Source organism: Pleurodeles waltl, chromosome 9 (assembly GCF_031143425.1).
Source record: "Pleurodeles waltl isolate 20211129_DDA chromosome 9, aPleWal1.hap1.20221129, whole genome shotgun sequence".
Classification (NCBI taxonomy): Eukaryota; Metazoa; Chordata; class Amphibia; order Caudata; family Salamandridae; genus Pleurodeles; species Pleurodeles waltl.
The window spans coordinates 754,020,468-754,046,330 of record NC_090448.1 but is presented as its reverse complement, the minus strand read 5'-3'; the positions used below and the strand labels follow the sequence as shown (position 1 = coordinate 754,046,330).

The 25,863-nt window shown below is 44.9% G+C and overlaps 1 protein-coding gene across 1 annotated transcript in view; it reads right to left on the bottom strand.

The window, feature by feature from the left end:
• Window positions 1-25,863, bottom strand: part of PLCB3 (phospholipase C beta 3) — a 550,119-nt gene that overhangs the window by 310,719 nt on the left and 213,537 nt on the right. The window contains exon 3 of the mRNA XM_069207906.1: window positions 9,461-9,529. Within this exon, the coding sequence (XP_069064007.1) occupies window positions 9,461-9,529 (69 nt within the window). The remainder of the gene's footprint in view (window positions 1-9,460; window positions 9,530-25,863) is intronic.

The following is a 25,863-nucleotide window of genomic DNA, read 5'->3' as shown; positions in this document are numbered from 1 at the left end:
TGCTCTTTGCAAGGATAGTCCTGAAAGTATGCTCTCATGCACCACACTCCACTGCCGTTACAATCCATAATAGGTAAAATCATTAAAACTGTGTAGTAAAAAGGCAATAAAGACACTGTGACAGCAAGGGTGTTTGGATGGAAGAGGTAATGGTCCCTTGCAAACTACTACATGCAGTTGTGTCCTTCTAAACTAAATCTTGCATCACGGTCATTAGATGGCAGAGGTCCTTTTGGATATCTTAACGCCCTTCAGTACGACCGACCACAATTTCTTTCTCAGCCGACAGAGAGGAAGGTGAAGCTGGCGCAGAGCTTACGTTCTTTAAATCTCTTCTTGTTGGAAGGGTTGTAGTTGGAAGGGTTCAAGTAGTCAAGTTAAACCATTTTCTCTCAGAAGACATAGTATTAGCGGTAGGATGCCTCAAGGTTAATCTCTAATCACCCAGATTTTTAATAGTGATGTTCGCGCCTGTTGGTTAACTTGATTTAGTATTTCGGCTTGTGTTTGCTCTGGCTTGGTTCCTTGCGACAGGGAAACGTTGGTATCAGTGCCCTTTATAAAATTCAAATCAAATCAGTGCCCTGCAGTCACAGTTCAAGCGGGCCACAGAGATGGTGGGCAATGTGCAGTGCTTAATATAAACCGGTGTTAACCGGCTGCCGGCACCTGCACTCATTTTTTGGGACCAGGACTTCTTCTGCATCCTTAGACTCCGAGACTCAGTGCTAGAAACAGAAAGGCGTAAAGGACGGGAAAACAGTGACAAATAACCCGCAGTGGTAGGATAAGGAGGCCACGTGTGTGGGGGGGGGGTGGAGGAAGGAGGTATGAGGAAGAAACAAGAGGAAGGCTTGGTAATGGCAGCTTGGGTGGTCGTCAGCCGCAGGGTTCAGTAGTTCGAGCTTAAGGAAAGCTTTCGCGCCCTTGTACCCTTGCACTGACGTATTTATTGTTTTATAAACTAGATTCTGGCCACACCTACAGCAGTGTAAGTGCAATGTAAAACGGAAGTAACTTGTTATAGTTAGTCACACGATGCTGGTCGTTTGTCACTTCCTCGCATAGCGCCAATTTTCCTTTATTAGAAAAGCAGAGCTTTCTGCACAGTGACATCACAGTGAGACCAGTCACCGTGTCAAAATGTAAAAAACAAGGTTGGTAGCGGGAGTGGGGTGGTGACGCAATGCTCCTTAGCTTCTTGCCGGGGCAGAATCATTGTTTTAGTTTAGTTCTTCGGTTACATAAAACACTAGCTGCAAGGACAATACACATTACAACAAAACGACCCCTGTTTTAATTTACATGTTTTCACTCGCTTAAGCACCTCCTTCGCTGCCAAAACTGGGAATGAAATACACACACCACTTCAAAGTTTTACAGGGAGGCCTGAACACAATGAAAAAATGCACGTCGGTGTTTAAATAACAGAAAACAAGGCAACCACTGTAAACCAGCGTGGGCACTGGAACCAATCTGCCAAGAAATGCGGCCTGGCTGCAGCGGGCTGTGCGACTCGGAGACAGCAGAAACCATTCACCAGGGATTACTGCTGCACAGAGGATTTCAGGATCGCCCCTTCACCCCCCCCCCTCTATACCGCCCTCCCGCCTAGTTCCAGAATTCTTGGTAAGTGTTAAAGATCACCGGGTATTTAAAGTGACAAGGAATCACAATGATTGCTGTAACAACAAGGCAACAACGACTAACGACGAAAGAAATCACTAGGGCGATTTTATTAAAGCAGATCCAATATTCATTTAAGTAACACAAACACCAGGGCCTAATCCACGAAAGGTTTACACCCTTAGACATACTCCTACATAGGAGTACTTTCCAAACTCACAAACATTTGCAACAGTAAAACTGGAAATCTGTGCAAGGTGGAGCTTTACAGGTGTATCATCCCAATGTGAGGGCACAGCAAAGTCTAATCACACCCTCATAAAGTCCAGAGGTGTTTCACTTACCTTCCCATCAAGGGAAGGCATTTACCCCAGCCCTTTGCTGGAGTAAATCCCCAACTGTTTCCAGGCTGAAACGGGCCAGGGAGGGGTCTATGAATGGCAACAAGTCACGAGTTTGTAGTTGTTAAACTAACGGCAAACACCTATAACTTCCCACTCCCTTGCATGGAGTTTACTACTGCACAATTTTACACAGAGATGGTCTACAATTATGCAATAGTAAAACCATTTACCCCGGATAGGTATCCTTTGGCCAATACCTGTAAGGCGTCAGTGTAGCCTATTCGACGTAAATATTGATTTAGTGCCGTAAATGTTTTAGTGCATTGGGCCCAATTTCTGCAAAACTCGTGAATTTCTGCAAGATAAGAAGAATTGCTGAGTTTATTATGAGATAAGGCCCAACGGTTTGCATTAAGAATTGTATACGGTATAGCAGGGCCCATTATTAACCATTCCTAAGTTGGCAGTCAAAGCCCGACTGTGGGTATGATAGATGCAAACACAAGGGAACCAACAAGAGGATTTCAAGAGGTGGGACCAGCTTGAGACACTGAAAATGGTTAATCTTCTAAATCTGAGTGAGCTGAAGTCATATGGGGTCTTCAAGGGAGAGTTTGGTCTTCAAAATAAAAATCTCTGCAAACATCTGCAATGAAGGCACAACTGATTTTACTTATGTATGTAGAGGCATCTTTGCAGTGATAACCTAGCTATTGAGCAAAGGAGCGTTGAACATGGGAGGAACCCTGAGAATCAGGGCTGTTTACTTAAAGGCAAGATGATTAGGGGCGGCAAATCCTACTGCGTTGAGATGCAGTGTTTTCTTAAGAGGTGATTCTTCGGTTCCTTTCTGGATTGTTCTGGACTGTAGACGGGTTAGGGTCTTTCTGATGTTGCTTCAGATCCCGGGTGCATGAATGGAAAAGACTTGTCATATTCTCTCTTTTTTTAGCAGATTTTTGTGCCCTGATTGGCGATGTCCTCACTACTGCAGTGGTGTTGTCTACTTTAAGTGGTTCCTTTCTCTGTCACGGGAGCTGGTTCTGGTGGGCTTGTATGTGATGCAGCTTATCTTGAAGATGATTCAGACGATTAACACTATCTGTGTTACACCCCTGAAATTCTCTTCAGATGCCCATAATATAAACTGTAAAAGAGAGTCCACATTCATCTCAAGATCATACAATGCACTCTCCTCATTCACACCTGACAACTGGAGGTGAAAGAGCTGGAAACCCTTGTGAAGTAGAGGAAGCACGCATGTTTCCAAAGGAAGTACCTTTTAAACTAGGCTGACGAGGATGCAAACTGAGGAGTCTTGTCTAAAAAGGGTGGTGCAAGAACAATGAACCTCTTAAAATGTGAACATTTGATACACATTAAGTATGTTGCAGTTCTGGAAAAAACAGAGGAGAGGACGATTATGACTGAGGAGGTTTGAATTTTAACCCGGAACTGAAGATATGCCCACTAGAGAAAACAGTCGTGCAGAATCTACAGGTAGGAGTTAAGGTGTTTCTGCCTCTTAAACTCATTGGGGAATGAGGGGACTTCGAAAAAAAAAAAAAAAAAAAATTTAGTTGAAAAAGATCAATCAATGTAGGGTGATAAAACAATTTTTGAAAAAAAGAGGACAGTTACAAAAAGTTCAGGAAAAACTATGGTCCTTGGCTGCAGTACTTTAATATAGAATTGTCCTTGTGTTACGAAAGGAAGCAAAAAGGAATTCTGCTGTCTGTCAGCTTACTAAATCAATAGTTAACAAATATGAAATTCACCTGGTGTTAGTTAGGACTGAAAATTAATGTGTTTTACACCACAGGTAATATGAGCTGTGTTATTTGCCAAGTACCATGCCGCACTGAATCAAAAGTTAAGAAAATACAATAATTATTAATTATTGTTAATCCTCATTTATAAAGCGCAATGTTCACCTCACAGGTATCTTGGCGCCAGAAAACTAGCAATGACACACCAGGAAATATACACAGCAACTGAATTCCCACTTAAGCCTCGACTCTTCCATTATTATTATTATTTTAAAAACAACAAGCACTTGCATTAGGTCTTGCACTTGCTTGAGTTAGAGCTAGTGGTGTTGTAAATTCATTACTGGACTGTTCTTGACACATAAATTGGTCAACCCTGCCTCATTTTGTCTTTTCCTGCCACATAATTCCACTGGCCCTGCATATAATTAAAGCACTTAACATACACAATTATCATATAAATCCCCAAAAACTTTTATCAGAAATAAACTTTTGGCACTAGACTGTAATGCTCAGAATAGCCCTGAGAGGCCACCACAATAAAAATAGCATTTGTAAGTAACATGGTCATGTAACCATATAGCCAGCCCCTAGAGGGCATAACCACATGACAAGAAAATGTCAGAAAGTAATGCACTGTAACCATACACTTTTACCCTTGAGGGCATAGCACTTTACACATTTTTGGGGCTAGTGCAATGAAATTGCAAACAAGGCCTTTAAAACACAAACTATTCCCTGCGATAAAACAAAAGTTACAACCATGAGAGAGCTTAAAAAGACACTGAATGATGGGAATGGGGTAATATTTTGGGGTCCCCACTAACGTAGTGTGGCGACCCAGAGATGATGTAGACAGAAAGAACGTGTTGTGGTGAATGGCCTAGGACCACCACAGGCTGAGTTATGAGCTGAAAATTATTTTACAAATCATGGCCTGCAAAGCATTATGGGGCGAATTTCCTGAGTGCAGTGAATATTGTAGTATCAGCTCTTCCGCTGGGTCGGGAGAGACGCTTTGAGGAGTTCTATGTTTTTTACGTAAAGCATTTATCAATTACAAGTGTTTTTGTAAAAGCTATGGAGCGCGAAGGGGAGAGCCAAAAGAAATGACTCTGATTAGGCAACAGTGTGAACAATGTGACCAGTGCTTCAATACCGCAGATGACTGTCCGTGCTGTGAGCTTGGAGGAGAGAAATAAAAAATAAAAAATAAAAAAAAAAGTTCGCTCACGCTGAAGTTTATCCGCAATTGTGCAATAATCCATGTAGCAGGGTCAGTCTGCAAGGCAGTAACAAAACAGCCCCAATGCGGGACAAACGTAAAGCATTTAACAATAACATTAAGGGATTTTTGAGAGGCAAGCACACGAACAAGTGAAAGTGAATGGCGTGAGATGCACGTGGTTAAAAGCCCACAGAATACCTACAGCAGGTCGAAAAGCGCTTTCGCACTCAACCTACAAAAAGCTTCCCTAGTGCAAGCAGGCAGTGCAACTGAGACTATATGCACTGTGGTTCAATAGTGAAAAAGTGCGGCACAAAGCTGCTCTTCTTAAGCTGTTAACCGGTCTTGTAGGTCTCGCCGAAAGGCAACAATAGCGGTTCATCGTTGAAATACCAATTGTGTAAAATAGCAAAACATATTTATCAAATTATCGTTTTTCTTTTATCCAGCATTAGCAAATAGCAATGGCAATGGCAAAGACAATTGTCAGCATTGGGAAAGCCAAAAGGCGAGACTAGTTGGCTTCTCCAATGCTTGTTGAACTGAGAGGTAGAGTGCTCTTATCCCTGTGATGATGAATTTCACCAATATATATGCTCCGTAGGAGTGGTGCTGCCACAAACTCCATCATTATCTACATGAAATGCGCTGTCAGGCACAGGTAGCTCCGAGGGATAGCTGTGATCACGCAGTAGGAACTTTTGGTGTTTCCTTTCTCACACCTGCACTAGGGACACAAGTTATAAAGAGACGAGCGACCTGAAGGCGCTTATAGCTCTCTATACCTGGGCCTTCCCACCTACTCTTGGTGTGCTGGAACGTCAAACTCAAGCCTGGCTAGGTCCAAAAGTCTGGGCTAGGCCTGGCTCTGGGGGGCCAATTCAAGTGCAAGCCAAAGATTAACCAGAGCACGGTCCTCTCTCTCCCCCCCCCCCCCCCCCCCCCACACTCCATCCTGCAAAAGGGAGAGCTGCTTTAGCAGCATGACCATAAATGAAATCTGAGAAGTGCAGTTTATCCATGCCTGACTTTTCACTTTAATAAAATGCAGAACAAGAGCGATTACATGTCTAGCAGGCGGCAGCCAACTCTGCTGAGGACAGCCTGCATGTAGCCTGAGAGCAATTGTCGAGCAACCTTCTCAGCGTTTATAAGGTGTAATTAATTTATCTTATTGCCTCTATTGAGGTGGGAGCTTGTTACAAACAGTTTTGTGTTTCAAGTCAAGGAAGCCACTGATTTCAATATGTAAATGAAGAGTTCCTCTTTGTACTATGTAGAACAACAATATGTTTATACTATGTAGACTGCAAGCGTGCTATACATCCATTTTGAAGAGAATCACTTGTGATTGAATACCGCTGGGTTCAGCCAATTTTTTTCCTACAAAGATGTATTATTTAGTGCCTGGTAGGTTTACAGGGTGGTTTGTGTACTTTGTAGGCCACATTTAATGAACCTATTGAACACAGTGTACTTATTTAACATTTTAAAGACAGTCGTGCACAAAGCATTGTCATTTCCTATAAATCTAGGGGCTCAAGGCCTTACTCTTGTGGTTTAGTTCCAGACCGTGTGAGATCAGAAAATCTGGCTTGAAATCCTAGACCTACACCAGTTCAAACTATAAAATCTTGGAACAAAAAAACCTGTACGTCGCTATAAAGTTTTCCTTGCTACTGAGCGAGGTGCCACGAGCGAAGTGGGCATGTAAAACGTGTAGTGAATTTATTATATAAAAAGGCAATGCCTTACAGAAAGCCAAATACAACTGCCAACAAAAACTGAACTTTAAAAACATTTTTAAGCCCAGTCATACCACGTGTTTGTATGCCATCTACTAAGTGACTAATATGTGATGTCTATGACTGGTCTCTCGACGGCGCAGTTATAAGACAGCTCCTTGGCTCACCTGGATCTTGCCCCCCCCCCCCCCCCCATGACAGCTTTCCTATCAGTATAACCCACCCCAATCCTCCATTTCCTTTTGAAGTCCCTTCCAGTTAAACGTTTCCTCAAAGCCCACGCAACAAGAAATCATTCCACTACTAATTATTTTGATTGACAGCAGCTTCTTAAAGAGGTCACTGTCAGTATCAATTTGAACAATTCCCTGATGCACTTCATTGTTTAAATACAGTTGGCTTGGCAGAAAATTGGTGATGAGGACTGCAGGCACTTTGTTGAGAGCCTTAATAATCGCTAAGCAAAATACCTCTTTTATGTAAAGTGCTCTAATACTCCTATGCCTTGTTGCCTTGATATAAATTTCTCAAATAAATGAAATAAATGCGTGGTTGAAGGATACTCCCTTGAAGTGTGGTCACACTTCTTACACCTCTGCTACTACCCCCTTCAGGCAGGAGTCGGAAGTGCAGCTGTTTGCCTGTTGCAGATTTAGATAACCGCTTCCTTTCAGATCAAACTTATACATCAAGACAACAGTAGTATTAATAACCAGTGAGTGACACCGAGAAACCTTCAATTACCTCAGTTTGTTTTGAAAATCCAGAGGTGAGCTCAATAGAAGGCCCTCTATTTCAATTCAAGGGTTTTATGCAGATTGAATCTTAGTTGTGTCCCCCGTGCTTGTAATGCCCGTAGAATGTGCTAAAAAAATCAAAGAGGTTTTCCCTCGATGATACCTTGTGTATTTGTTTTATGGTCAGACACCCTCGGACTGCCTGGCACATTATACACAAGTGGCTATGAGGACACTCAGCACAATTACGCTTGTTTTAGCTTATCTTGCCGCCGATTGGGCTTATTTATTCAATATGCCAATATAGACAGTGACCACATTCTACTCATGTCACTCTTGGATGGGAGTTCCCTGCCTTAGCTGAGCTCTGTCTCAGCAACTATTGCTTTATCAGGCTGTCTACTGACCTTTAGCTGGGCGTCCACCGATCTTGACACCTTTATTCCAAACTTCTTGAAGTGTGCACTCCCATTTTCGAGGGCGAGCACCCATTACATATGCAGGTGGATTCTAGATTGGCCTTACCTTTATGTTATTTCCATGAGCATCAAGACTCGCTATACACAAACAAAGTGGCAGCCCACAGCCTGATTGGACGAAAGGACGGCTAACAAAAAAAACATATTGGTGATTTAAGCACTGTATGGTTGTGCCGCTGAGGTCAGGCAGACAGCAAACCAAAAAAATACAAATAAACCCCAAACATTTACACTAGTTACATGGTAGAAATATTAGCAGTTTTGTTCGACTACAACTAAGCTCAAGAACACCCAGTATCGTCTAGGCAAACCAGTTAAGAAAAACGGAGTTGCTCTACAAATATACTTCCATGAAAAAACACTACCTACAAGCATATGGTGTCTAAAAGGGAAGAACGCTTACAGAAATATGCTAAGGTGCCGTCGCTTGCGGATTCACGAGACGCCCGTCGATAACCAGGAGCTTCTTGTACAGGGGCACGGGCCAGGTAATGTTCGGGTGGCAGCAAGCACTTGTGCATAGGCACCGTACCCAGAGGAGACATCTTCACATCAGCTCAGCCCTGCACTGAATGCTGGCTCCCAAGTGGCTAAAATGGAACCCACTCCCGGTAGAGCTGTGACCTCACACATGAGCATTCTGACGACAGGGGTGACGCATGCCTTGGCGCGCACAGCGCCAAATGCCTCAAAGACAAAACTGCTGTGAGTTCGTCAGGGTGCGAAGGTGGCCGTTATAAAGGACGGTTGTAGATGGGTAAATCATTAATGACACCTTTCTTCCTTTTCCGGCACCATGCCAACTCTTTAGTGGTATGGTTTGCTGAAGTCGGGCACTTACAGACTGCATAGTAGCCAGCGAGTAATACAACCCTATTAAAATACCAGCTGTGCACAGCAACAGACCAGCAAAGTCACAGTAAAAAATTCTGCATAACAAAACGTTCCCGGAAAGCAAAAAAAACACACTTATAAAGCAACCTTCTGTGAGAAGAGGAGTGTGGGGTTCTTTGTTATGCCGCCTCCTGTACGTGGTCGGTGCTGTGTCAATGCCTGGGATTGTTCGTGTTTCTGTGCAGAAAGTGTGGTGGGTGAGTTCTACAGTTTAGTTTTTCCCTTGGGATCATTCAGTGACAGGCTGAGCAGAAGGAACAACATTACTTACGGAAAGCTTTAGATCGACTATCCTGTAAGGCAAGTAACGGAATAAACAATACCGCGTACTTTGTATCTGATGGTGTCCTGTAGTGATGATCAAAGCGTGTGCAAGTTCAGTATTATAGCAGACTTTATGTTTTCCATGTTTGTGTTGCACAAGGTATTCTGTGGAGTCTCAGGGATACCGTGTTTTCAACGCATCCCACAGCTCAGAAAAATATTTGACATATACACAATAAACATCCAAACAAACAAAAGTGCCAATTTTAGACTGAAGATATTTCCTTCTACCCATGCCTCTTTACAGGGGTATCTACTGCCATCTTTGACACAAGATGTTTTAATCCACAGTGTTTGTTACGGGGGGCTCTTACCTTGGGTGTCTTCGCATATCGGCCTGTCCTTGTGTCCCTTATTAAGGTGATATCCACCACGTCCACCTCCTACATGAGGAGAGAGAAGATGATAGCAAGGGAGGGAGGAAGAGAGAAAAAATGATGTTAGGAAGTTGGTTAAAGTGCAAGATTCAATGCTCCGCCTGCCTTTATCCCACCACTGTAGATGCAATCTCACCTGGTCAACCACGCAATGGTGTCCTACAACCACTCCACTACCATCCCAAGACGCACCACAAGACTCAACACAAAGTCACTGAACCCCACGTGAACAGAGTAGGCAGCAACCTGTATTCTGAGAGTCTGGGATGGGGCAACACGCTTCAGATGTGTGTCCTGGGGTTCATGATCAGGACTAGGGACTCCAGATTCAGCCTGGCAGGTCTCTTGGTATGGTCTCACTTGGAATCAACAGCACTCTATGGACATGTGCATGTCACCATTGAAATGTTCATTCTTTGTTCTGCTGCTTGGAGGTTCAGAAGCACACGCCTGCATGTATGGATGGATCGATCCAATTGCGGCTTTCGCATGGGATAAAAACTGAAGGAGCAGACTGCTGTATTTCCCACTCCCTCAAGTGGGAAATATGTGTCATGTAAATTAGGAGTAATGTTAACTCTAAAGCGTTTTATCTGATACCTTCATCAATATATTTTGCTATCCTCCTCTTCCTCCCCCAATATAATATTATGTACATTGTAATCTGAATTCATTCCCACCCGGCAACAACCACAATATCTGGGAAGCTTATGCCGAATGCATAGTCTCAGTAAAGACTCTACTACCCCTCTGAATTATATTCACGGGACACGAAATAACCCACGAATCCATTGACTGTCATTTGAATCTATGTCCTTTGCTTCACTGCAGCCAACACTCATCATCTAGAATTATCTCATTGGAAATTTAACCTGGAACCAGTAGGTTAGTCATGAAAACAATCAATCAATCACCAGATTTTCTCAACCTATTTGCATAAAACACACATAGACCTCAAGCAGGGCTTCGCGTTGTATGGAATGTTATTAGAAATAAATGCAGACAAATTAAATAACAGTTCTATAGAACATACAAGTGGCACAAATTTGCTGTACCATTTCTGATTAAACTACATTTGAATCAGTGAAATGCCCAAGGGCAGCAAATAACAAGTGTCATCACTGAATGCAATAGTATCTATTTTATCGACCTCAAAGGATTACACGCATTGGCAAAGCCAGAAGGGCTGGCCTTGACAAGCTATTGCAATGGCGAGCAAATCTACTGTGGAAAAAAAGAAAATATGCTGACATCAAAACCTGGCTGCTTTATACTTACAAGAAAACATTTAAATGTAAAAAAAACATTCACCATGCAGCAGTTTTACCAGTGCAGTTTTAAATCAAAAAGCCCTTCTGTTGCACCTTGCATTGCTGATTATTGTTATTATTGTTAATATTATCATTATTATTATCAAAAATAAATTCACCTCTAAGCACTCAATTCGCTAGCAGCTATAATTATTGCAATGTCACATGAACACTTTATAACATATAAGTGAGTGCAGGGAAAATGAATAGCTGGTATTGACCGTTGATACAAAAATAAATAAAAAAGGATGCGTTGAACCAATTTTGCAATTGAGAAAAGAGCTATTTTTGACGGGTGTGAGCAGTGTGCACAGGCTTTCTGCCAGGGAGCCAATGGATGACGTCGACCCACTGTCCTATGTGGTGTGGTTTGCTGAGCGGAGCCAAAACTTGGAATCACTGTTTAAAAGCAGGATGAAGCCCTTTCTGTATATGCATATATTTTGGCGGATTTTTTAGTAAAGTAATAGAGGAGACAAAGCTATCTCAAAGGCCAGACCTAATAAAAATGTGGCAAGCAACTTTAAATTCACTTTAACTTCCTACTGAAACGTGCTGAGCCTTATGCGATTTTATGAGATGCAAGTGTCTCAACACTGATCTAACCCCAGCTCAAGCCCCAGTCAAAGCAAAAGGAAAGAAAAAGGGCAAACACCCCAAGAAGAAGGTGGACAGCATCGGGGACTACGAGGAGGAGATAGAGGAGGCCTGGAAACAGGTGAAGTCCCGGAGGCTGCAGGACAAGTGCAGGAAGGAGAGAGAGGAAAAGGAAGGAAGAAGGCGGGCCCTGACCAAACGGGAAACAAGCACTGCCACAAGAAGAGTCACAGCCCGAAACCCCGCAAGAAGAGGAGATGGAGGGGGATGAGGAAGCGGCCCAAAACCTCCAAAGACCAGAACCTCCAAAGACCAGGAAGAAAGAGGCAACAGCAAAGGAAGGAGGTCTTCTACACCAACAAGAAGAAGCGCATCACTTCCCAAGCCGAGGAACAAAAGATGGCTACATCACCATCAACTCCGATGAGGTTGACATAGAAGACAGAGGAGGCACCTTGGGCGAACAGAACCTGGCCATACAAACAGCGCTCCAGGAGCTACACCAACAGATAGCCCTGATAGATGTCACCGGGGCCCCAATCATAAAGACGCAGCGGACAGAAATCCCAGAGGCAATAGCCGAAATACTGATTCGGGAAGACAACGAGAACAAGAGAAAGGAGGACCAGCAGGTGGCTCAGCACCCCCAATAGAACAGCTCAGGGCCCCCAACCCCAGTAGTGGTTCTCCCTTACCTAGACACTGATAGCTAGCACTGAGACAATGGCTATATCATTGTTCACCTTAAACGTTAGGAGCATGAAGGACCAGGTAAGGCGTGTTGGCACATTTTCCTTCCTGGCCACCCAGAACCATGATATCTGCTTTCTGAAGGAATGCGGGATTCCGTACACCCAAACGTACAGCCAGCTTGAACAGCAGTGGACGTATGGGCCATCGTTTTGGTCCGGAAGAAACAACTGCAAATTATCTGGAGTCACCATCCTGATCAAGGGGAGGCATTTCACCACCAACAGGGTTGCTGAGCAGGTCAACAGCAAAGTGCTGGTCATGGATGACTCGTGGTCCAGTGAGCCCGCTAAGCTCATCAATGTCTATGCCCCCCTGGAAAAGAATAAACGCTCAAGATGTTCAGGGTGCTCAGGATGCAGCTCGTGACCTCCAGGACCATCCTGATGGTTGGTGATTTCAACTGCGCAGTAGAGTTGGATGGACGCACTGGGTCAGACTCTGCGGGAGTGGATGTGGCGTCCAGGCTGTTGGTGGAGATAAGTGAGGCATCCCTGTGGGATGTCATCGAGAGTATGGGACTGAAAGCCAGGAATTTCTCCTGGAGTAGGCCCGACGGATCCGTGCGTTCACGGATCGACTTCCTCTTCACCTCCCCAATGGTAAAGCCTGCGCGGAGCTCCATGTTGCTGTCCACTTCTCGGACCACATAGGAGTCAGTTTCGAGGGGAAACCTACAGGGGAGTTCCGCGCTGGCTCCGGATCATGGAAACTGAACTGCTCGTTGCTGGAAAACGAAGAGTTAGTGGCGAACCTCAGAGTCGCGTATGTAGAGTGGAGGACATGAGGGACCTCTTTCACTCCGTCGGCTAGAGGTGGGAATGGGTGAAGGGCAGGTTCCAGAGCTTCTTCCAAGATGCAAGCAGAGCTGCTGCACAGGAAAAGAAGACTGCAGCGCCTGTTCAAACTCGAGCTCAGGGGATGGGACGTGGATGATGAACTGGAGGAAACCCGAAAAGGGCTCGCAAAGCACTTCAGGGAGGAATCCAGAAAAATCATCTCCCAGACCAGACCTGAGAAGGGCGAGAAATGAAACTCATTCTTCTTCAAGAAACTTCACTCGGCCCACACCCCGCTGGTAGAGCTTTGGGACTCGGAGGGCAATTTTCAGAGTGGGAAAGAACACATCATGAGAGTTGTTACCGATTTTTATGGCGAGCTTTACTCACCAAAGTCGTCAGAGAGACCCCAGGCAGACAGTTTCCTAAAGGGCATCTCAAAGACACTGAGTCCGGAAGAGAGAAAGGGCCTAAATGCACCCTTCACCCTGAAAGAACTGCACTTGGCCGCTATGACCTCGAAGCGAGGCAAGACCCCAGAAGTGATGGTCTCCCAGTGGAACTTTATGTCAAACTTTGGGACCTGATTGGGCCGGACTTGCTGGACCTCTACGAGGAAATGGTGGGCAAGAGCAGTATGCCGCAATCCCTGCGTGAAGGCATGATAACGCTTTTGTACAAGCAGAAGGGAGAGAAGGAGGACCTCAAGAACTGGAGGCCCATCTCTCTCCTCAATGTGGACTACAAAATACAAGCGAAGGCAATGGCCAACCGCCTAAAGAAACTAATAGCAAAGATAGTCCACCCTGACCAGACCTGTGGGATACCGGGTTGACAGATCGCGGACAGCCTGGCCCTGGTTCGGGGCACAATTGAGTACGTCAAGAGCCGAAAGGTTCACGTGGCCTTGGTCAGTCTATACCAGAAAAAGTCGTTTGACCGCGTCTCCCATTAGTTCATGGACTGGACACTCAGAGCGCTGGGTCTGGGCAACTTCTTCTGTGACGTGGTGACCACAATGTATAGAGACACCTCTAAGCACAGCGTTGGTCAACAGATGAACAAACTACCCCTTCCCCGTCCTGTCAGGTGTTAGGCAGGGCTGTCCACTCTCACCCCTACTGTTCATTTGTGTTATCGAGCTCCTTGCCGAACGTATGAGACAGAACGGGGACATCAGAGGAGTGACAGTGCCAGGAAGCAAAGGGAAGGGTGAAGTGAAGTGCTCCCTCTACATGGACGACGTCTCAGTATTCTGCATGGACGGGCGCTCCATAGAAGAACTGGAGAAGATTTGTATCAAGTTTGGGATGGCATCAGGAGCAAAGATCAACGGCGCCAAGTCAGAAACCCTACTCCTCAGCCACTGGAGCCCCACCAGAGATCCCCTGCCATTCTCCATCAAGCAGGATTTCCTGAAGATCCTTGGAGTCTGGTTTTGCGGAGAGGGTGCGGCAAAGAAGTCATGGGAAGAAAGACTGGCTAAGAAAAAGCAGAAATAGGGACTCTTGGGCTTCCGGAAGCTGACAATCAAAGGGAAGTCTTTGGTCCTGCGGAATGAGACCCTGCCAGTGCTCCAGTACGTTGCACAAGTGTGGCCAGTGAAGCCTCGAATGGCCAAAGCCATCACAAGAGTGATCTTCCACTTCATCTGGAACTCCAAGATGGATAGAGTGAAGAGGGAGATGATGTTCAAGCCCCACGACAAGGGAGGTAAAGGAGTGCGGGACATCACCACCATTCTGTGGGGAACCTTTGTATGCCACTGCGTGAGGAACACCCTGAGGACAGAAGACAAAAGCCATGTTGGCTTCCTGATGGCATGTTTCTTCTAGTTGCCAACGTGGAGGCGCCTCGGATGGGCAGAGTGGGAGAGCACAGTCCCCTACAACTAGGAAACCTCTTGGTTTTACATGGAAGTGGAAAAGTTCACAAAGGAGTTTGGTCTGGGGGCTACCGCCCAGACCCAGTGGACTCCGAAGATCGCCCAACGCCAGATCCATGCGAGGGGCGTCTGTAAACCAGCTGGCCCCCTCCCGTCTGCCACAGCGGACCACATCTGGGAAAACGTCGCCTCCAAGCACCAGACCAACCACCACAAAGACATTGCATGGACGGCGATCCAGGGAGGCCTGCCAGTGAGAGCCTTCATGCATGCAAGAGAGCTCAACCGAAACAAGTCCTGCCTGAGAGGATGGACCGCAGATGAGACGTTCTACCATTTCTTCTGGTAATGCGCCTATACCCAAGACCTGCTGAAGGCCCTAAGCACCGAACTTGGGGCCTAGCTACCAACATCATGCATCACCACAGACTCTGTAATGTATGGCTTGTTCCCCAGTTCCCACACACTCTGAGACCTCCAGGGCTGCTGGAGGCTCCTGTACTGTTTTAAAGATGTTCTTCTATTTTCCAGAAACCGCCGGGTAGTAGGGAAGGAGCGATCGACCCTGGGCTGCCAGAAGATGATCCACAGCCTCCTGAGTGACTATGCAATACTGGACAGTTCAGATGCGTGAAAGGGGCCCCCGTGGGGGCTCTGGAGGGACCACTGACATGTTGTCTCTTTTTTCTCTTCACTCCAGGACCCGAAAGGTGAACAGGAAGGGGCGGACACAGATGAAGACATTTGTAGTAAATGTGAAATGATGTAATGTAATGTATTATTTTGAACAACGTAACCTTTTTCCTTAACAGGTAAAAGGTCAAAGGGATAGCTTGTACACATGTTGTCAAGTTTGTTACCTACGACTTTCATTGAAAAGGTATTTGTGAACGGTGACGATTGTCTGTATCTGAACCAAACACGAATTCCTGACAAGGGCACAAAAACAAAACAAAACACTGATGCAGTTCATAGTGTAATAGGGAACAGCATTGTTTTGAGAGCTTGTTGCTGAATCAGCACTAGACACGTGCTCATTATGGGAATCCGGATAGAAGGGCCCTGTGCGAGCTCTCTGGGTGCCAGTATTCTGTTTTTCACTACTGTATCAGTGAATGATGCAGGTCCGATCAGAGGTACATCTTGAAAGCTCGTGACTTTAGCATCAGTGTTGGGGAGCTGTGAGTGTACTGACGGTGAGGATGGGTGCGCGGTATGAGTGCTCAACCAATGTCTCAACAGCAGCATATCAATGTTCACTGTACACTGCACCGCAAACATGGGGGCAGCTGTGAATCTATACAATGGATTTAAGTGGGGAAGCTTAATTGTGGGTATCGACCAAGCACAGATGTACTATACTGGGTTACATTTCAGTTTTGTTTCGTTGTAAATTGTACCTTACAAAAATAAAACGTTTACTTCCGCGTACGCCGATCTTTGAAATGCATAAAATGGAGTGGTGCGTTCAATAAACTGTTTGGAGCGGGAAAGTCAATCCGATTCTTCAGAATGTGGTCCATTAAAGAGCACTGAAGGCTCGAGGCAACTCTCACACAGACTGCCATTTAGAGGGGCAGGAAAGGCGGAGACCGCACATTCACATGTTAATACTGCACAGAACCGCGTAAATAACGTTAATGTTGTCTTTCACCCTCCTTAAGAGTATTTACCTGCAGCTCAGGCCTGTTAGGGCCATTAACTCATAATATTGACTGTTTCAGCAGCTAAAAATTGTACAATCCCACGGTTTCTGCACAAATATATGTTGGGCCATAGTATACATCTCTCTACCAAGAATATTTACCATTCAGAATACTATCTTCTCTTCCCCAACATCAAAAATCTGCTCCTTCGACCCTTCTCGTGCTCCCTTATCTAAACTACTCATAGCACCAATTGTTTTATTTAGATACTTGCAAACGCTTAAAAACAGGAATTGGCAAAGCCAACGGGTCTCGCAGGGGAACTATTAGTTTGGACAATGCCTTTTTGAAGCATCAGCAAAGCTGTGTGGCATCAGCCAAAAGAGAGAAAAAAAAAGTAATAGGGGCACAGTATGCACTGGAAGCCATATCATTTTCTTATTACATTAGTGTTCGTGATAACACATTTACACGTGTGCCTCATCATGCAAGTGTTCTGTAGGAAATTATACAGTCCCAATTTGTTCTTAATTTACCATTCTAAGATGGATCAGTAAATAAGAAGGAATGAAATACAAGGAGTGTGAATCAGCTTTTTATAAGGTTGAGGCTCCAGCACCAATTTCTGCTGTGTGTCCCAAAATATATACACACACACACACACACACATATATATATGGAAAATGTCACTTACCCAGTGTACATCTGTTCGTGGCATTAGTCGCTGCAGATTCACATGCTGTGCACATCCCGCCATCTGGTGTTGGGCTCGGAGTGTTACAAGTTGTTTTTCTTCGAAGAAGTCTTTTCGAGTCACAAGACAGGGGGACTACTCCCATTTCGACTCCATTGCGCATGGGCATCGACTCCATCTTAGATTGTTTTCCCCGCAGAGGGTGAGGTAGGAGTTGTGTATGCTAGTAATAGTGCCCATGCAATGGAGTGAATACGTATGTACATAATGTAGTTTAAAGTAATATATTTACAAATTTACAAATGTTCAAGATCAACTTCTAAACGGCTACAGGCTCCCGTGGAGGCGGGTGGGCGTATGTGAATCTGCAGCGACTAATGCCACGAACAGATGTACACTGGGTAAGTGACATTTTCCGTTCGATGGCATGTGTAGCTGCAGATACACGTGCTGTGCATAGACTACTAAGCAGTTATCTCCCCAAAAGCAGTGGTTGTTTGAAACAATGTTCGTAGTACTGCTTGGCCTACTGTGGCTTGTTGTGCCGTTAGCACATCTACACAGTAGTGTTTGGTAAATGTATGAGGCGTAGACCATGTTGCTGCCTTACATATTTCGGTCATTAGAATATTTCCTAGAAAGGCCATGGTAGCACCTTTCTTTCTGGTTGAGTGTGCCTTTGGTGTAATAGGCAGTTCTCTTTTTGCTTTAAGATAACAGGTTTGAATGAACTTAACTATCCATCTAGCAATGCCTTGTTTAGAAATTGGATTTCCTGTATGAGGTTTTTGGAAAGCAATAAATAATTGTTTTGTTTTCCGAATTAGTTTTGTTCTGTCAATGTAGTACATTAACGCTCTTTTGATGTCCAATGTATGTAGTGCTCTTTCAGCTACAGAGTCTGGCTGTGGGAAGAACACTGGTAATTCTACTGTTTGATTTAAGTGGAACGGTGATATGACTTTTGGTAAAAATTTAGGATTTGTCCGTAGAACTACTTTATGCTTGTGTATTTGAATAAATGGTTCTTGTATGGTAAATGCTTGAATCTCACTTACTCTTCTTAAAGATGTGATGGCAATTAAAAATGCAACTTTCCATGTTAAGTATTGCATTTCACAAGAGTGCATGGGCTCAAAAGGTGGACCCATGAGTCGTGTTAAGACAATGTTGAGGTTCCATGAAGGAACTGGTGGTGTTCTTGGTGGTATAATTCTCTTTAGGCCTTCCATAAATGCTTTTATGACTGGTATCCTAAATAGAGAAGTTGAGTGCGTAATCTGCAGGTAAGCTGAAATTGCTGTGAGATGTATCTTAATGGAAGAAAAAGCTAGCTTTGACTTTTGCAAATGTAGTAAGTATCCTACGATGTCTTTGGCAGATGCGTTTAAGGGTTGAATTTGATTATTATGGCAGTAATAAACAAATCTTTTCCACTTATTTGCATAGCAATGTCTAGTGGTAGGTTTCCTAGCTTGTTTTATGACCTCCATACATTCCTGTGTAAGGTCTAAGTGTCCGAACTCTAGGACTTCAGGAGACAGATTGCTAGATTCAGCGATGCTGGATTTGGGTGTCTGATTTGTTGTTTGTGTTGCGTTAACAGATCTGGTATGTTCGGTAGTTTGACATGAGGCACTACTGAGAGGTCTAGTAGTGTTGTGTACCAAGGTTGTCTTGCCCATGTTGGCGCTATTAGTATGAGTTTGAGTTTGTTTTGACTCAATTTGTTTACTAGATATGGAAGGAGTGGGAGAGGGGGAAAAGCGTAAGCAAATATCCCTGGCCAACTCATCCATAACGCATTGCCCTGAGACTGATCTTGTGGGTACCTGGATGCGAAGTTTTGGCATTTTGCGTTTTCCTTTGTTGCAAATAGATCTATTTGTGGTTTTCCCCAACTCTGGAAGTAAGTATTCAGTATTTGGGGGTGAATCTCCCATTCGTGGATCTGTTGGTGATCCCGAGAGAGATTGTCTGCTAACTGATTCTGAATTCCTGGAATAAATTGTGCTATTAGACGAATATGGTTGTGAATCGCCCAATGCCATATTCTCTGTGCCAGGAGACACAACTGTGTTGAGTGTGTCCCTCCCTGTTTGTTTAGGTAATACATAGTGGTCATGTTGTCTGTTTTGACAAGAATGTGTTTGTGGCTTATTATGGGTTGAAATGCTTTTAGCGCTAGAAATACTGTCAATAGTTCTAAGTGATTTATGTGAAACTGTTTTTGGTGAGTGTCCCATTGTCCTTGGATGCTGTATTGATTGAGGTGTGCTCCCCACCCTATCATGGAGGCATCTGTCGTTATTACATATTGTGGCACTGGGTCTTGGAAAGGCCGCCCTTGGTTTAAATTTATACTGTTCCACCATTGAAGCGAGGTGTATGTTTGGCAGTCTACCAACACCAGATCTAGAAGTTGACCCTGTGCCTGTGACCACTGTGATGCTAGGCACTGTTGTAAGGGCCGCATGTGCAACCTTGCGTTTGGGACAATGGCTATGCATGAGGACATCATGCCTAGGAGTTTTAACACCATTTAGACTTGTATCTTTTGTTTTGGATACATGGCCTGTATTACATTGTGAAATGCCTGAACCCTTTGTGGACTTGGAGTGGCAATCCCTTTTGCTGTGTTGATTGTCGCTCCTAAGTATTGCTGTGTTTGACACGGCTGAAGGTGTGCCTTTGTGTAGTTGATTGAGAAACCTAGTTTGTGGAGGGTTTATATGACATACTTTGTGTGTTGTGAACACCTTTTTAGCGTGTTGGTTTTGATTAACCAATCGTCTAGGTACGGGAACACATGTATTTGCTGCCTTCTGATATGTGCAGCTACGACTGCCAGGAACTTTGTAAAAACTCTTGGCGCAGTTGTTATTCCGAATGGCAACACCTTGAATTGGTAATGTACTCCTTGGAATACAAACCTTAAGTACTTTCTGTGTGAAGGATGTTTCGGTATATGGAAATATGCATCCTTTAGGTCTAGTGTTGTCATGTAGTCTTGTTGTTTGAGCAGTGGGATTACGTCTTGTAATGTCACCATGTGAAAGTGATCTGATTTGATGTAGGTATTTAATGTTCTGAGATCTAATATAGGTCTCAGACGCTTGTCTTTTTTGGGTATGAGAAAGTACAGAGAGTAAACTCCTGTTCCTTTCTGGTGTTTTGGTACTAATTCTATTGCTTCTTTTAGTAGCAATGCTTGAACTTCTAGTCCTAGAAGATCTATATGTTGTTTTGACATATTGTGTGTTTTCGGTGGGACGTTTGGAGGGAATTTGAGAAATTCTATGCAATAACCATGCTGGATAATTGCCAGTACCCAAGTGTCTGTTATCTCCTCCTAATGTTTGTAAAATTGGCTTAGTCTCCCCCCCACAGGTGTTGTGTTGGGGATGTGTGACTTGGAAGTCACTGCTTGTTTTGAGGGGTTTTGGGGCTTTGGAACTTCCCTCTATTTTTTTGGAATTGTCCCCCTCTATATTGCCCCCGAAAACTTCCCCGCTGATATTGGCTTTGATAAGTGGGGTTTGCTTGGGAGGTTGTGGCCTCTGTAGGTTGACCTCGAAACCCTCCCCTAAATTGTGTTTTGCGAAATGTGCCTCTGCTTTGTGGGGAGTAGAGTGCGCCCATGGCTTTTGCCGTATCAGTATCTTTTTTGAGTTTTTCAATAGCAGTGTCGACCTCCGCCCAAACAACTGCTGTTCATTAAAGGGCATATTCAGCACGGCTTGTTGTATTTCCGGCTTGAATCCTGACGTACGCAACCATGCGTGCCTCCTTATAGTTATTGCAGTATTTACTGTCCTGGCAGCCATATCTGCTGCATCCATTGCTGACCGTATCTGATTATTGGAGATACTTTGTCCTTCTTCTACCACTTGTTGTGCCCTTTTTTGGAACTCTTTGGGTAAGTGTTCTATGAAATGCTGCATTTCGTCCCAATGAGCTCTATCGTATCTTGCCAAAAGTGCTTGTGAATTGGCAATACGCCATTGGTTTGCTGCTTGTGCTGCAACCCTTTTACCCGCAGCATCGTATTTGCGACTCTCCTTGTCTGGAGGTGGTGCATCTCCTGAGGTATGAGAGTTTGCTCTCTTGCGAGCTGCCCCAACAACCACAGAGTCTGGTGTTAATTGCTGCGTAATATAAACAGGGTCTGTTGGCGGTGGCTTGTACTTCTTCTCCACCCTTGGAGTTATGGCTCTGCCCTTTACAGGATCCTGAAATATTTGTTTAGAATGCTTTAGCATTCCCGGGAGCATAGGTAAGCTTTGGTATTGGCTATGAGTGGAGGAGAGTGTATTAAACAAAAAGTCATCCTCAATTGGTTCTGAATGCAAGGTGACGTTATGAAAAGCAGCTGCCCTTGAGACCACCTGCGTGTAGGATGTACTGTCTTCAGGTGGCGACGGCCTCGCAGGGTAACAGTCTGGGCTGTTATCTGATACAGGAGCATCATAAAGGTCCCATGCATCGGGATCATCTTGACTCATTGCAGTATGAGTCAGGGATTGCATCAGTGGTGGAGTGGCTTCCGGTGATGTGTGCATTGATGGTGGTGGAGATGGTGGTGGAGTTGTTTGTCTTGCCACCTTTGCCTGTGGCTGCTTGTCCTTTTCTTGAAAGGCAAGTCTTCTTTTCATCTTAATTGGGGGAAGAGTGCTTATCTTCCCTGTGTCTTTTTGAATGTGGAGCCTTCTTTGAGTGTAGTCTGGCTCAACTGATTCAAGTTCTTCCCCGAACTTATGTCCTTGCATCTGGGAGGACAATCCCTGTTCCTCTGTGTAGGAACCTGTTTTCGGTTCCGAGGCTGGATGTTTCGGAATCGAAATCTTTTCGGTCGCCTTTTTGGGCTCCGAGGAAACCTTTTTTATTTTCGGCGTCGTGGTGTCTCGGTGCCAAACCATTTCGGTGCCACTGTCTCGGTGCCGAATCTGCTCGGAGCCGTTGTCTCGGGCCAGAGATTGTTGTGTGGCGGTATCTCGACCGGAGTCGGATGACTTCGCCACATGCATGCCCTTTTTCGGTGCCGATGATCGGTCACTTATTTTTCGGGTTAAGCCATGGCCTGTTGGCGGTGGCGTCCCCTGGGCTTTTGTTGTCTTCTCGTGAGCTTTATGCTTCGACGTCTTACTCACGGTTTTTGGCGTTTCTTCGGGATCGAGCTCGTCCGAGTCCGATTCCTGGATGGAGAAGGTTTCTTCTTCCTCCTCGAAACGCCCTTGTCCTGTCGGGGCCGACGCCATCTGCAACCTTCTCGCTCTTCGGTCTCTTAATGTTTTCCTCGACCGAAACGCTCGACAGGCTTCACAGGTATCCTCCTTGTGCTCTGGAGACAGACACAAGTTACAGACCAGATGCTGATCTGTATATGGATACTTGTTATGACATTTTGGGCAGAAGCGGAATGGGGTCCGTTCCATCAGCCTTGAAGAGACACGTGGCCGGGCCGACCAGGCCCCGACATGGGATCGAAAAACCCCCGAAGGGCCACCGGAGCTCTTCCAAAGTCGGTGTCGATCTGTTGTAACTAACCCGATACCGAACGCAAACAATACCGACAATTTTTCCGAGATTCTAACTAACTTTCCGACCCGAAACACGGAGCGAAAAGGAACACGTCCGAACCCGATGGCGGAAAAAAAACAATCTAAGATGGAGTCGACGCCCATGCGCAATGGAGTCGAAATGGGAGGAGTCCCTCGGTCTCGTGACTCGAAAAGACTTCTTCGAAGAAAAACAACTTGTAACACTCCGAGCCCAACACCAGATGGCGGGATGTGCACAGCATGTGTATCTGCAGCTACACATGCCATCGAACATATATATATATTTTTTTAAGGGTCTGGGTATAGTAGCAGGTATGCAGGTGGGGAAGTGGGTGGGGAAAAGCAACTAGAAGTGGAGGGCTGGAGGCAGGGAAGACACAAAACAGGTGAAGGAGACAAACAAGGAGCATGGGGTAGGGAAGTTTGGTGATAGTAGAAGCACACGAGAAAGAGAGCTGGAAAACAGATGCACTCTTATAAAGTACTCATGGAGTGTGCAGCCAAAAAGAAAAATGTAGTTCCTCTATGTCTGAGGTCTTCAAACTTTTTAATGCCGCGCCCCCCCAGTTGAAAAATAAAAATCACTGGGCCCCCCTCAGAATTTTTCACAACTATTTTATGAACATGGCAATGTTTAAATATGTCTAAACCTATTTAAACGTTGCAGTTAAGTACTGTTACCTTTTTTAAACTGAAATAACATGCTTCTGCTTAAAACAAAGGCCTGTTATCTGTATAATATTTATTTTGGCCAGGGTCTGGGGCCCCCCCTGGGATCACTTCAGGCCCCCCTAGGGGGGCCCGCCCCCCAGTTTGAAGACCTCTGCTCTATGTCAATCATCATAGCCATGCTAATTCTTCCACGATGGGCCGCTAAATACAGCAGAAATGCAAACAAGATGGAATTCACATTGACAGAGTAGCTTTCATTATGTAAAGCACAAGAACATAGCCAGTACTCCCTCAAAAATACAGATCCAGTATTGGTGTAGCTATCATCCTTAACATACTAAGGCAACCTGCATACTGTCCTGGAAATGGTGCTTTACACACTAGGCCATGGCAACCATGCAAAACACAATGTAGCCAGCCTAGGTCTCCATTGTCCCTTTCTGTTAGGGACCACTCTTGAGAAAGGTTTCATAATGACCCACTTTCTAATGTACCACCACCAAGCTAGTTTGACAGTGCCTCAGGATCATCACTTCTCTGCCCCATTATCCTTCCTACACTCCACTATCGCTCCACACCCGGCTTACTGTGAGGCCAATAGCATGTGATTGACAGGTTGCTGTTGCTGCATGGGACGAAGACTGCTGTTCCATTAAAAAAAAAAAAAAGTTTACGTAAGCTTTAAAGTTGTAGTGTTCCTTAAAGAACACTAAAACACAATGGAGTAACAGTCCACAACTTTTCTCTCTTAGGAATTAGAGAAATTCGAAGATGCACTTTTGTGTTTTTAAAAGGTGGTGACAGGCAAAAAGAACACATGTACAATTGAGCATGTGGTGGAAGTTGAAGTCCCACAGAAGGGTATCTTATGTGCTGAGAACCAATGATTCGTCGTGCAAGGCAAGAGCTGTGTCCGACAAGTTATGCAGAGACGCAGTATGTTTCAAAGCATGCTGGGGGTAGAAGTGCCCCAGTGGTTTCTATGTCTAGATCATCTGGTGGGGTGGTGACAAGTTACAGAAGCAGCTGAGGTGGAGCAGAGAATTTAAGAGGATGCAGCTGAGGTTGGAGCAGAGAATTCAAGATGGTGGTAGTTGCTGGCTGCAGTGAGTAGAAAAGCTGAGAGATCAGACGCTACTGTCCTGGGGTGGTAGAGGTGAGTGATGTAATAATAGGGTGGAGATAGGAAAATGTGCAGAAAGGGGCAGAGTCTTTGGTGCATGAGAAAGAGGAAAATGAGAGAGTAAGCAATATGTGGTGTGAGTTGCGTGGGGGCAAGGACATGAGGACGAGAGCAACATGGTGGAGAAGCAAACAGATGTGAGGAGCACAGGGGTATGAGGGAAACAGCTTTAAAACACATGCACTCTCACAGAATGATTAAGCAGAAAGAAAGGAAAGCAGTTTCCTAAAAGCAAGCAATGCAAGCATAGAAGCCAGCCAATCAAAGAGATGGCAAAGAGGCTCTGCTCCATGGGAGGGCAAACAGAAGACTGGCAAGCTGGAACGTGAATAAAAATCAGGCAAATTATTGCGACAGTAAAGCCTAAAATGAACCTTCCCGTCTCTACGACAAGCCCTATAAGATATGCAATTTTATCCACAAAGGGTTTACTATAACCTAAACACCTGCTACTCTTCCCAACCAGTAGTCATCAAGTCATAAGATCCAAAAAACGCCATGGGCTTCATCAGCTGGCGCAGGTACAGCCAACTACCACAGAAGCCCTCCACTTACCTTTGTACGAACAATCTAATGTCACTGCTCACTAATGTCTCTTAAATCGACCCATACATGGAACATTTCTGTGTTCAAAGGGACCGACACAAGTTTAGCAAGTCGACATCACGTTTTTCAAATCTGCTTTGGCCGACGGATCAGACCTCACCAACAACAAAACTGGGAGTGGGTAACGGACCGCCTCCCACTGACGGCCAGTGTGTCAAAAGCAAAGAATCTCCCTTTATGGTACACTGATTCAGGAACGTTGGAGGTATTGCTACAGCCTGGCAATAATTTTAACGTTCCCAATCCCCCTCTTTATTTTTGTACCTGCTCAGAAGTGCATGCTCTGATCAAATGTCAGTGAACGTTGGAATAAAACAAGCCTTGTGTCTCCTGCAACAAAGAGGGGGCATTCTGAATGAACGCAGTGGGCCGAGAGAGTGAAGCCAAGCCTTAGGGAGAAGAATACATTTTAAATGCAGCTAGTGTGCCATGGACTTTACAGAGTCTATGAAAAACCTCTGATTTTGACACACTGAGTATCTGTGGCCTTGAGATGCCCAAAGGGTGTGTTGGTCACTTTCTTATCACACTCTCACCATGTCTACTTCTGCGGCACTTAGGCCTAATAAGGCATGCGTGCGCCGACAAAATGATGCAGCCACCATGGCCACATCATACCGTTTTTGTCAAAGCGCTCTGTGCCTGGTGTAATCTATC